The following is a 13,644-nucleotide window of genomic DNA, read 5'->3' on the forward strand; positions in this document are numbered from 1 at the left end:
GAGTACATGTCTTGGTAATCCGTCTGGCCCTGCGGCCTTGTGAATGTTAACCTGTTTGAAGGTCTTCCTCACATCGGCTGCAGAGAGCGTGATCAAACAGTCATCCGGAACAGCTGGTGCTCTCATGCATGTTTCAGTGTTACTTGCCTCGAAGCGAGCATAGAAGTAATTTAGCTCGTCTGGTAGGCTCGTGTCACTCAGCAGCTCTCTGCTGTGCTTCCCTTTGTAGTCTGTAATAGTTTGCAAGCCCTGCCACATCCGACGAGCATCGGATTCGGTGTTGTACGATTTGATCTTAGTCCTGTATTGTCACTTTGCCTGTTTGATGTTTCTTTGGAGGCATAGCGAGATTTATTATAAGCTTCCGGGTTAGAGTCCCACTCCTTGAAAGCGGCAGCTCTACCCTTTAGCTGAGTGCGAATGTAGCCTGTAATCCATGGCTTCTGGTTGGGGTATGTACAGTCACTGTGGGGACAACGTCCTCAATGACCTTATTGATAAAGCCAGTGACTGATGTGGTGTACTCCTCAATGCCATCGGAAGAATCCCGTAACATATTCCAGTCTGTGCTAGCAAAGGAGTCCTGTAGTTTAGCATCTGCTTCACCTGACCATTTTTTTTAGGCCGAGTCACTGGTTCTTCCTGCTTTCATTTATGCTCGTAAGCAGGAATGAGGAGGATAGAATTATGGTCAGATTTGTCAAATGGAGGACGAGGGAGAGATTTTTACGCGTCTCTGTGTGTGGAGTACAGGTGGTCTAGAATTGTTTTTCCTTCTGGTTGCACATTTAACATGCTGATAGAAATTAGGTAAAACTGATTTAAGTTTCCCTGCATTAAAGTCCCCGGCCACTAGGAACGTCACCTCTGGATGAGCATTTTCCTGTTTGCTTATGGCGGTATACAGCTTATTGAGCTCGGTTTTAGTGCCAGCATCGGTCTGTGGTGGTATGTAGACAGCTATGACAAATACAGATGAAAACTCTCTAGGTAGATAGAGTGGTCTATAGCTTATCATGAGATACTCTACCTCAGGCGAGCAAAACCTTGAGACTTCCTTAGATATCGTCCACCAGCTGTTGTTCACATATATGCATAGGCCCCCACATCGTGTCTTACCAGAGGCTGCTGTTCTGTCCTGCCGATGGAGTGTATAACCCACCATCTGTATGTTCTTAATGTCGTCGTTCAGCCACAACTCGGTGAAACATACGATTTTAATGTCCCGTTGGTAGTATATACGTGCTTTCACTCGTCGCCTGATCCTCGCAAGGAACCCTGATCTTTTTCCACTAAATCTCTGTTTCCTTCTCCAGCACATCACGGGGATCTGGGCCTGGTCGGGTGTCTGTAGTAGTATATCCCTCCCGTCCGACTCATTGAAGAACTCTTCGTCCAGTTTGAGGTGAGCAATCACAGTTCTGATGTCCAGAAGCTCTTTTCAGGCATAAGAAATGGTAGCAGCAACATTATGTACAAATCAAGTTACGAACAACGCAAAAAACTAACAAAATAGCCGATAAGACGACAGCCCTCCCCTCTGGCGCCATCGTTTCTGTCTGTAGTAAAGCCCTTTATTGGGGTAAAACTCATTCTGATTGGCTGGGCCTGGCTCCCAAGTGGGTAGGCCTATGCCCTCCCAAGTCCACCCATGGCTGTGCCCCTGCCAAATCTTGGGAAATTCGTAGATTACTGTCTAATTCATTTATTTCAATTGATTGATTTCCTCATTTGACATGTAACTCAGTAAAATAGTTGAAATTGTTGCATGTTGCTTTTATATTTTTGTTCAGTATATATTGAAATTGTGAGTTGGATACTGATTTCTTTCCTAGTTTCACTGCCCTCTGCTGGACATGTGGGCAACATCATCAGAAACCTATAGGGATTGGTTGAGCCTTGAGCTACAGGAGCTACAGTCAGGAAACCACCAACACTGAGTGACGGAATTCAGATCTAAAGATGTATTCTAATTTAACATTGGCAATACAGCACAATTTTGCTTTACAGATAATTTCAATGAAAAGACACTTGTGATAATAAAGGTGTTTTTCCTTTCTCTGTAATATTTATTTCATTTTTAATGCGACAACACTCCCAAATGCATATCGAATTCAAAATGCTTGGATCAGAAAAAGGACATTGTTTTTTATAGAAAAGTTTTTTACAGAATCTATTCTACTCTAATCTTCAAAACAATAATGATCAATGTTCAATGGACAAGAGAAAGCAATTTCACTGTCTATACAACTGTAACCCTGAGAAAATATATATACCATAGAGGAAATGATAAAAAGTTTAAAACATTCAAATACTAACAATATGTCATTCTAATAGGTATTATACTTTCCAATAGCCAACCTTCATGGAAGGTAATAAAGTTGTTTTTATTTAATTACAATATGATAACATGCAGACAAGCATTAACAAACAACAATATTAACAATGGAAACATTTAAGCACAACCCTACACATTGAAATAATGTATCATGTGTCATATATGTACTATATTGGTTTTACTGAGCACATGCAAGCCAAAAACATGCTTTCATTAAATAAAATTAACAAAAAAGGCCAAATAAAAATGACCTGCTTAATCTTAAACAAAGGTTTCCAATTAAAACAAAGAAAAAACTGATAAGACTTGGATTATTTTAATTTAAAGTAAAAATGTTTTTTTAATACACACATGAACAAGTATATTGTAGGACATGACTATAGACATAAGAACATGTAACTTCTAACATGGTATTTTTCCTTCAATGCTATAATTAGTTTGATGAATTATTCTGATTTAAATAAATAACACTATAAAGTCGACATACTAGAGCTTGAAAACAGACCACACCAATTGTTTGTGTGTGTGTGTGTGTGTGTGTGTGTGTGTGTGTGTGTGTGTGTGTGTGTGTGTGTGTGTGTGTGTGTGTGTGTGTGTGTGTGTGTGTGTGTGTGTGTGTGTGTGTGTGTGTGTGTGAATTGTGAAATCAAAACGAGCTGTCTCTGAAACTTAACCCTTAGATGCAGACCCTGATTCTGGGAGGCATTTTTTTACTTTGCCAATCATCTTGTTACAAAACATTGTTCACAACCATTTCCATTCGTACAACTCTTTCTTTAGAGAAAGCACAGCTTTTCCAAAAATACAATATAGAATATATCAACAGCAATTAAAAGAACAGATCAAATGATTTTAAGAAAATGAAAACAGGATGCCTTCCCAGACTAATGCCACTGAAAAAGTGTTAAGTACTCCAGGTCCGCATTAAAGGGTTTAAGCAAACATCTGCATATTTTATCTATTTACACCAAATGTCACGAGAACACAAAACAAACAACAAACATATGACATTGGTCTATCTATCAGTCAAGTTAAAGTCAAAATCAGTCAAAATAAAGGTGAAATAAAATAAAAAGTTAAACGGGAAAATCCCTCGGTTTGCATGAATACACTCACATTCAGAGGAAAAGTGGGGTACAGTACTCAACATGGAACCCTTTTACATTAGCAGAAAATGAAATGAAAAAGAGATCACATCACAGCATATACTTTGAGGTGCATTGTGGATAACTGATGTGTGAATCAAAATGGATTCACACATGAAGGAAGAGAGCAGTAAAACTGTATGAGCAGGGAAACAAACACACTTCGGATAAAGTTCAGCTAGTTTGTCTGACAAAATCCCCAAAGTATTTACAAGATCAGGGCAGTTAGGTGTTGGTGTTATGTTATACTGTCTTGCATTGTAGATTAAATTCACATATCTAGCAAAATATCTTTCACTACACCCTCCAGTCTTCAAGGGCTCTACGCTTTCACACTAAACTGTGGGAATAGTACTTTTACTTTGTAAAAGTAAGGTAACATGTATTGTCCATTCATCACACAGCTCTGGTAGTTCTACAGGTGTAGTTCAATAGGTGTAGGTTTTGTGAGCATCCGAGGTGTGTAGGGGTGGGAAAGGCCAGCTTTTGGCCCCACCTGGTGGCTAAACAACTCATTACAAGGTGTGGAATCTCTCCACAGAGACTTAATTGACTGCAGCTGAACATCTTGTACAGCTGGCTGCAATTAGGGCGGCAGAACACGGGGAGGCAGCGGCATTCAGAGAGGGAGAGAGCCGTGAGGAGGACACACCCAAGTTTTATCGCAAATATTGGACCAGTTTGCACCCAATGCCGAAGGTTTGATGTTCTCTCTGCCCTGGGGTAAAAGATTATCTTCCACAGTGACTTACGTTTATGTTCAGTTGCTGACATAAGGGCCAGTTGTTGATTTTGATTATTGGCCTCATTTCTTTGTGAGAACATTCTTTTGGGACATGAAGATTCCCCAAGCTACCTGTGAACCCTTTATTTATTTAATAAATCCTCTTTGAGTGCTGAATTGCCTTGTCTGTCTCTTGGTTTTGCACTACCACACATGTGACACACTCCTCCACCTACGGAGTTGTTACACTGGTGGAGAATGTGGGTATCCCCGTGTGGTAGTGCAACCTGAGACAACCAGCTAGACAAGTTATGGTGCCCTGTAGGCTGAGAGGACAGGGTTTTTTAATTCGGTTTTTACAAGAGAAAATGCTGCTGGCAGAAAAGTGGATGTAAAGTCCCTCAACCTTGAAGTGGCTGGCGATGGAGGGGACAAAGCACCACACAAGGGAGCACTGAAGAGCTCTGAAGGTAGTCTTGAGTTTCTCACCGGCTATAAAGAACTCTTGGCTCGCAGGTGGCGCAGCGGTCTAAGGCACTGCATCTCAATGCAAGAGGTGTCACTAGATTCCCTGGTTCGAATCCATGCTGTATCCTATCTGCCTGTGATTGGGAGTCCCATAGGGCGGTACACAATTGGCCCAGCGTCGTCTGGGTTTGGCCGGGGTAGGAAATCATTGTAAATAAGAATTTGTTCCTAACTGACTTGCCTAGTTAAACAAAGGGGCTCCTTGTGGATCCAGAAATCACTGCAGCTATCAGTGACATGAAAAATGTTGCTAGAAGACTGAATAGTGCTCAGCCAGACGTAAGTACCGCCACCTGTGGCCGTAACAAAGAAGTGCCAGCTGATACTTCAAGAGGGAAGGCAAAGGAAGAAGTGAGCAGATGCCTGTTAGCAGACACCCATGGGCAGCACGGGCACGAGGGCCTCCCTACTAGATGCTGACCAGGCCAAGGAAGCCTTCAAGAGGCAGTTTGAAGAAGAGAGGACCAGCAAAGAGGCCCTGAAGGAGCGTCTGGGGTGCCTGTGCGCCGTCCTACAAGAAGAGCATCATGGCCTCAAACGGCTCCATGAGAAGTCAAGGCAGCTGGCCACCTTGCAAGATGAGACTTTCAGCAACAAGAAGAGGGTAACCTGGCTGACAAGTCAACTGAAAGAGAATCAAGTATGGTCCTCAGCCTGCAGGAGAAGTGCAGGGACCAAGGGGAAGAGGTGAGAAGGTAAAGACTAAGTTCCAGGATGTTGTAGTGACTTGGGAAGAAGAGGTCACTGTTCTGAATCGAGAACATTGATCTTAAAGAGGCAGTTCACGCTGCCAATGAGCAAGCCGAAAAGCTCATGAAAAGTAATGCTCGGCTCAGAGGAAAAGCTCAGGAGAGAAGAATTAGAGGCAGGAATGCTGCAGCTGAAGAGGGTCCTGGAGGTCTCTGAAGTAGCTCACGAGTGTGCAGAAAAGGAGCACAGGGAGCAGGTAACCAGCGCCCAGAATTTAGAGATCTGCCAGCAGAGGGCAGAGCGACAAGGGGAAGCCCAGGATGAGATGTTGGCCCTGTTGGAAGAAAAGCTGCCCTCCAGTTCAAAAGGAACAGGGGTTTCCACAAAGGTGCTGGACAAGCAGTAAGAGCAAGCAGACCGAGCAGGAACTGCCCAGGTAATTGAGAAGCAATGAAGAGGAACAATGTGCAGGCCTGGAAGCGGAGCAGGCAGCAAGAAGGCTTGAGCAGGAGGCAGTGAAGAGCCTCATAAGTGAATTGAAAAGTAATGAAGAGATGGCAAAGAAGTCAGCGATGGAAGCCAAGCAGAGAATGGTGGCATTGATGGAGGAGAAGATGTCCCTGGCAGGTAAAGCCTCTGAATTGCAATCATAAGTGTAAAATGCAATGAGGTTCAGAAAATGCAGGATGTCGTTCACAGGCTGGAGACATCTAATATGGCCTCGAGCACCAAGTGGGAGCAGGACTCCTTGTTGCTTAAAGAGGAGCAGGAGAGGCTAAGTAGCCTTGAGGTGCAACTGCGTGAAAAGCAGCAACACAGCCATCTGCTGAGGCAAGTCCTAGGACTCGGGGCGGAGACTGCGCTCTGGTGGGATCAAACCCCACTCTCCATTTTAGGGGACATGTTTGCTCCTTCGTGTGAGTTGTTTACCCACACCACTGAACAGCCCCTTGACCGAAGAGAAAACAGCCTGTATTTCCAGAACCCATGGCCAGAGAAGATTAAAGGAACCCCAAAAAAGAAAACCTGGACCGGAGCATGGTTACACAGAGGGTTCCCAGGACAACCACGCCAACAAGAATGTCAGTCCAAATACATTCCGCTGATGACTCTCCCACTTTGTTTTCCACAGAAGAGGTTTCAAGGTCCCCTGATGGTGAAGTGGTGACAGGGAGATGGCGGTCCAAAGGATCCAGCAGAGACCAGGGAAAGTTCCAGTGCTCCAAAAATCCAAAACTGGTGGGGAGACCCCATCGGGGACTGGGGTGAGCCTGTAGAAGGGCACTACCAGCCAAGAGGGAAGCAGCCCAATACTCTGGTGAGTGAAGTTTCATCATGAGTTAAGAGGTCTGAAGGAAGGTTGGATTGTCATTCAGAAGTGGAGAGGTTTAAAAAGTCTGAAGAGTCTAACCATGGTTGACGTGAGTATTCTTTCCAAAACCCAGAAGACAGAAGGCAGTGAGACAAAGAACCCAACAGGTTGGTTGAGGCGACTGGCTCACCCTCAGGTCAAACCTCTGAGACGACGCAGAAGAAAAAGGCACAGCCAGAGAATAAGAATCCCCATTAAAGACAGGAAGAGGCCAAGGAGGCAATGGAGCTCTGCCAGTCATCCACCCAGTCAAACGGGAATGGAAGAGCTACAAGACATGGGTAAGCCTGACAATTCAACTATGTTACTGTGCCTCCCCAGGAGTGGTGGAGAGTTGGAAAGTGGGCCTGGGAGTCAGAGGGCCTACCATGGTCAGGCAAGTTCGTTACGATGGATGATGGTTATATGGTAACCCAAGACTTTGCCAAGCTCTTGGTTACCAGGGGGCCTCAGAGAGAGTCTTACAACTCCACAGAAACTGGTCAAATACCATCAGGTACACCACCAGGGGACAGCGAGCCCCAGGCCCATGAGGTAAAGGTCCAAGACGGCACTGTGGTGGTGAGTATGACCAATGAAAGTCACAATGAAAAGGGATGTTCAGAAATGGAGAAACCTCAAACTCCTGGCATGGACCTTCAAATGTCCTTTGACCAGAGCTGAGGCAGGTAGCATGCTGTCGGGGTGCTCTATTCTGAAGAAGCATGGTTTTGCAAGAAGGACTGGAGGTGACCAAAAGAAAGGCTCTGTGAAAGAAAAGGGGCTTGAGGTAAAACTGAGGTAAAACAAACATTTCTGAACATTTCTGTGATGATAACCCAAGACTTTGCAGAAACCCTGAGGCCCAAGTGGAAAAAGGCGAGCCGGTTAAGGGGGACACGTGTTGTCATTCAAAGGAGAACGGGAAAGCTGGTCAGGAGGCACAGACACATGGAGGTGAGAACCTTCCCTCTCTCAATAACCAGTTATCGTGTGTGCCCCAGAAGGTGGCCGAGAACCTGACCCATGAAGAGGGTGAACCATGGAGATGACGAACATCAACCTTTGTTGTATGACCCTGGAGGTCCAGGTGTGTACCTCCATGGCCTTGGATTAGATGCCTGGCCAAGAGTTGACTCTATCTGGGCATTGGCCTGTACAAACCACGAGATGAAGCAGGGGTGGGCGGTGTGTGAGCATCCAAGGGGTTTAGGGGTGGGAAAGGCCCCACTTGGTGGATAAACAACTCATTACAAGGTGTGGCATCTCTCCACAGAGACTTAATTGACTGCAGCTGCACATCTTGAACCACTGGCTGCAATTAGGGCGGCAGAACACGGGGAGGTAGTGGCGTTCAGAGAGGGAGAGAGAGAGCAGTGAGGAGGACACGCCTAACCATTGGACCAGTCAGCACCCAATGACGACGGTTTGAAGCTCTCTCTGCCCTGGGAGAAAATAAATCACTGGGGAAGAATACAATTACATTCAGTTATTGCCATCAAGGGCCAGCTGTTGATTTTGATTATTGGTCTTATTTTTTTACCAGTTAGTAAATCCTCTTTGAGTGCTGAACTGCCTCGTCTGTCTCTTGGTTTTGCAATACCACATGACACACTCCTCCACCTACGGTGTTTTAACAGTTTAAATGTGTTCATACAGGTAAGCTCTGGTAGTTCTACAGGTGTACATCAGGCTTGGTCCAAGTAGTCACCGCTGGCTCCGTCAAGTCATCATGCTGCTCAAAACATAACGGGATAGGAAACAGTTCAGTTTCAGCAATGTCAACATTTCTGGGCTAAATCTGATCTGACTTTCTTCTCATGGGCAAATATTGAAACGAGCCGACACCTGGTGGTCTCTAGGAGGACATTACTGTTTTCTTGAGATTGAGAGCTGAATCCTAACGTGGGATATAACACTATTTTTTAGGTAAAACATCCCCTTTGATTATATGAGGTATTTGCACAAATGTTCAAATATGCAGTAGGACTCTGTCTTAGTGGAGAAAATGTGTGAGGTTTTATGAGGAAGAGTTAGAAACTTACCTCAACTATCTGTGGTGGGTACGCATGAAGATCTGCGTGAGCGGTTACACATGTTCTTCTGTAAAACAGAGGCAAAACACAAAGTTAAGTCAATAACAATTAAAAAAACTTCTAAACGAGAGCAAACCAATCAGTAGAACTACACCAGTTCATAATATGGTAGCAACAACATAAGAGCTGTGATACCATCCTATCTTCTCTATAAGACGTGAGTGGGTGCCCTGTACCTTTTCATGAAGACGATGATGGAGGACTGCGTCAGAGAGCCAAGGATGTCTCAACGCTTCAGAGGCACCTATCCTCCAACTGCAGAAAAACACACACAAACACACAGTGAGATATGTACAAACAGATGTAAAATGTCATAGAAGAAAAATTGATTTTGGATTTTTATTGCAAAATATACAGTATACGTGGTGCAATATACTGTGCCTCAAGAAAGTATTCAGACCCCTTGACTTTTTCCACATTTTGTTACATTACAGCCTTGTTCTAAAATATATTAAATAATTGTTTTCCTCATCAATCTACAAACAATACCCCATAATGACAAAGTGAAAACAGGTTTTGCCGAAATTTTGGCAAATGTTTTAAAATGAAAAAACAGAACACCTTACATAAATATCCAGACCCTTTGCTATGAGACTCGAAATTGAGCTCAGGTGCATCCTGTTTCCATTGATCATCCTTGAGATGTTTCTACAACTTGATTAGAGTCCACCTGTGGTAAATTAAATTGATTGAACATAATTTGGAAATGTACATACATGTCTATATAAAGACGCAGCTGACAGTGCATGTCAGAGCAAAAACCAAGCCATGAGGTCAAAGGAATTGTCCGTAGAGCTCCGAGACAGGATTGTTTTGAGGCAAAGATCTGGGGAAGGGTACTGAAAGATTTCTGCAGCATTGAAGGTCCCCAAGACCACAGTGACCTCCATCATTCTTAAATGGAAGAAGTTTGGAACCACCAAGGCTCTTCCAAGAGCTGGCCACCCCGCCAAACTGAGCAATCGGGGGAGAAGGGCCTTGGTCAGGGATGTGAGCAAGAACCCGATGGCCACTCTGACAGAGCTGCAGAGTTCCTCTGTGGCAATGGGAGAACCTTCCAGAAAGACAACCATCTCTGCAATCAGCCCTTTATGGTAGAGTGGCCAGACGGAAGCCACTCCTCAGTAAAAGGCACATGACAGCCCGCTTATAAAAACCTTCTCCAGAGTGCTCAGGACTTCAGACTGGGGCAAAGGTTCACCTTCCAACAGGACAATGACCCTAAGCACACAGCTAAGGCAACGCAGGAATGGCATCGGGACAAATCTCTGATTGTCCTTGAGTGGCTCAGCCAGAGGCCGGACTTGAACCCGATCGAACATCTCTGGAGAGATCTTAAAATAGCAGTGCAGCGACACTCCCCATTAAACCTGACAGCGCTTGAGAGGATCTGCAGAGAAGAATGGGAGAAACTCCCCAAACACAGATGTGCCAAGCTTGTAGCTTCATACCCAAGAAGACTCGAGGCTGTAATCGCTGCCAAAGGTGCGTCAACAAAGTACTGAGTAATGGGTCTGAATACTTATGTAAATGTGATTAAACATTTGAATTTTTATATATATGTTTTTTAGGGGATAGATCAGCTTTAATATGGCAGATCGATTGTAGCTTGCATCTATGTAATTGTCTGCATCACTTCCAATCCCCCATATATTGTTTTGTATATATACATATATATATTTACACACACACAGTACCAGTCAAAAGTTTGGCCACACCTACTTGTCTTGTGTGGCTCAGTTGGTAGAGCATGGTGTTTGCAACGCCAGGGTTGTGGGTTCGATTCCCACGGGGGACCAGTACGTTAAAAAAATGTATGAAATGTATGCATTCACTACTGTAAGTCGCTCTGGATAAGAGTGTCTGCTAAATGACTAAAATGTAAATGTACTCAAATAGGTGTGTCCACACTTTTGACTGGTACTGTGTGTGTATATATATATATATATATATATATTACTTTCTAACCCTACCTCTAATTGGAGTAAACTAGTAAACAACAATGCTTAGGCTTCTACTTCCAGCTTATACATTTTATGGACGCAGTCTATTTTACAATAGTTCTATTTTGTTTGTTTTTACTCCTGTCTTTCCTCTACCCTCAACCTCTCCCATTTATTTATGATGTCCATCCGGTTTGATTTCTATTTGCCATATCTTTCAAACTGTGCTCTTTCACAAAAGTTCTTAACCCATATAGGTTTTACGGACACAGTATGTATTACATTAGTTATCTTGTTATTATTTGTTGTTATTAGTCCCAACCTTCAGCTCCATTCAATGTGATATATGTTTTTTTATTTTTAATACATTAGCAAAAATGTAAAAAAAACTGTTTTTGTTTTGTCATGATGGGGTATCGTGTGTAGATTGATGGGGGAAAAACTATTTAAACTGTTTTAGAATAAGGCTGTAACGTAACAAAATGTGGAAAAAGTCAAGGGGCATGAAGACTTTCCGAATGCACAGTATTGTGAAATCAAGCAGATGTATGATACCTTTTATTGATGATGAGGAGTTTGGAGATGAAGTCTTTGGCCTCCTCTGAGATGTCTGTAAATTCTGCCTCTTCAAAGTTCCACTGGCAGGCCAGAATGTTATTCAAAGTCTCATTGTCATCGTCACCTAGGAAGGGACACAGACCGCTTAGCCTGTGGAAGAAGAGAAATAGTCTTTATTGTTTGTGTGTGTGTGTGTGTACACGCGTATATGTTTTGGCTCCCGAGTGGCGCAGCGGTCTAAAGTCACTGCATCTCAGTGCTAGAGGCATCACTACAGACCCTGGTTCGATTCCAGGCTGTATCACCACCGGCCATGATTGGGAGTCCCATAGGGCAGCGCACAATTGGCCAAGCGTCTTCCAGGTTAGGGTTTGGCCAGGGTAGGCCGTCATTGTAAATAAGTATTTGTTCATAGCTGTCTTGCCTAGTTAAATTAAGGTTAAATAAATAAATGAGTATGCATGTGTACTTACAGCATATACGTAATGACTCCCAGGCTCCACATGTCGGTGTTGAATGAAACAAAGTCGTAGTTGACAACTTCTGGGGCCAGAAACTCTGGGGTGCCGAAATTTATTCGTAACTTCTCTCTGGGCTTGTATCTAGGGGGAATACATGTTTATTTTTATTTGGAATCTATCAATACAAATACAATAGTTTAATGCTGCATGCATTGATACATCATATATGATATACAATTATGCTAATTCAAATGGACGATTCATGTGAATATGAAACCTACTTTCTGGCAAGTCCAAAGTCGATGATCTTAATTTTATTCGTGACTCTGCTCACACATAGAATATTCTCTGGCTGAAAAAGGTGAAACAATAGCAAGACAGAAGTATATAGAAACCATTGTTACCTGTTGTGTACAATCTGATATGCTATCAATAACATCAGTGGCTATGGAAAACAATGAACTCTGGCACATTAACACTGATCTGAACACATAAGTATATATTTTTTTGCGCACCGCCCCTATCAAACACAGTGTGGTAGTCTACCTTGAGGTCCAGATGGAGGATGTACATCTTGTGCATGTGCTGCAGGCCCTCACAGATCTGCCTGATGAACAGCACCGTGTCCAGCTCCATCAGAGTGTAGTTCTCATCGATGATTCTGTCAAAGAGCTCCCCTCCATCCACACTACAATCACACACACAAACACACATTAGGATGCTGCAGAAACTTATAAAGAAAATTGGCCAAAAACCGGACTTGAGCTTGGGGTTGCTAGGAAGTAAAGCCTGTATGTACCATGGTCTGAATCAGTAGACTCAAAATGCTGCTGTACTTTCCTGAACACATTCACTATCATTTAATTTCATTCAAGTTTCCTTAAAATCCATTGACTTAAAGATATTACAAGACAGTGCACGGACCTATCATGTATTCTCTATCTACAGTGTCATCATGGCATAAAAATGATGTCAAATGAATTAAAGCTTAAAGATTTGGGTTGAGAAAACATTGTGGGAAGGAACAGACATCGAGGCAGAGAACCATAGACATACACTACATGACAAAAAGTATGTTGACACCTGCTTGTCGAACATCTCATTCCAAAATCATGGGCATTAATATGGAGTAGGTCCCTCTATTGCTGCTATAACAGCCTCCACTCTCGTGGGAAGGCTTTCCACCAGTGGAGGCTCTTCAGAGGAGGAAGGGGAGGACCATCCTCCTCAGTGAATTTCATAAAAAATGTAATTGTAAAACATTAAAAAAGTTATCATTTTTAGATAAAACTATACTAAATATAATCACGTGACCAAATAACTGATTAAAACACTACTTTGCCAAGGTCTACAGTAGCCTCAACAGCTGTCTGTAGGGTAGCACCATGGTGTAGCCAGAGGACAGCTAGCTTCCGTCCTCCTCTGGGTACATTGACTTCAATACAAAACCTAGGAGGCTGATGGTTCTCACCCCCTTCCATAGACTTACACACTAATTACTTCCGGAGGACGTCCTCCAGCCTATCAGAGCTCTTGCATCTAGTACTGAAAGCATAAGCTACAGCTAGCTAGCACTGCAGTGTATAAAATGTGGTGAGTAGTTGACTCAAAGAGAGAGAAAGGCAATAGTTGAACAGTTTTGAACAAAACAATTTCTTCCAAAATGAAGGACAAGCACTTTAAGCTTCACTTACTTAGCTAGCAAATGCAGCTATCTAGCCCCAGACCATTATTCCTCCTTCACCAAACTTTACAGTTGGCACTATAAATTGGGGCAGTTACTTTTGTATATATAGTGTACAATATAATG

The 13,644-nt window shown here is 43.2% G+C and overlaps 1 protein-coding gene across 3 annotated transcripts in view; it reads right to left on the reverse strand.

Moving 5' to 3' along the window:
* Positions 1–2,040: 2,040 nt before the first annotated feature.
* Positions 2,041–13,644, reverse strand: part of LOC115157147 (myosin light chain kinase 2, skeletal/cardiac muscle) — a 39,704-nt gene continuing 28,100 nt past the window's right edge. For all 3 annotated transcript variants that reach the window (XM_029705134.1, XM_029705133.1, XM_029705132.1), the window contains 7 exons: positions 12,381–12,522; positions 12,116–12,186; positions 11,847–11,975; positions 11,371–11,523; positions 9,049–9,127; positions 8,822–8,879; positions 2,041–8,511 (listed from right to left, as the gene is read on the reverse strand). In XM_029705134.1, coding sequence (XP_029560994.1) covers positions 8,823–8,879; positions 9,049–9,127; positions 11,371–11,523; positions 11,847–11,975; positions 12,116–12,186; positions 12,381–12,522 — 631 coding nt within the window. In that variant the 3' untranslated portion in view covers positions 2,041–8,511; position 8,822. The remainder of the gene's footprint in view (positions 8,512–8,821; positions 8,880–9,048; positions 9,128–11,370; positions 11,524–11,846; positions 11,976–12,115; positions 12,187–12,380; positions 12,523–13,644) is intronic.

The sequence above is a fragment of the Salmo trutta genome, chromosome 21 (assembly GCF_901001165.1).
Source record: "Salmo trutta chromosome 21, fSalTru1.1, whole genome shotgun sequence".
Taxonomy (NCBI): Eukaryota; Metazoa; Chordata; class Actinopteri; order Salmoniformes; family Salmonidae; genus Salmo; species Salmo trutta.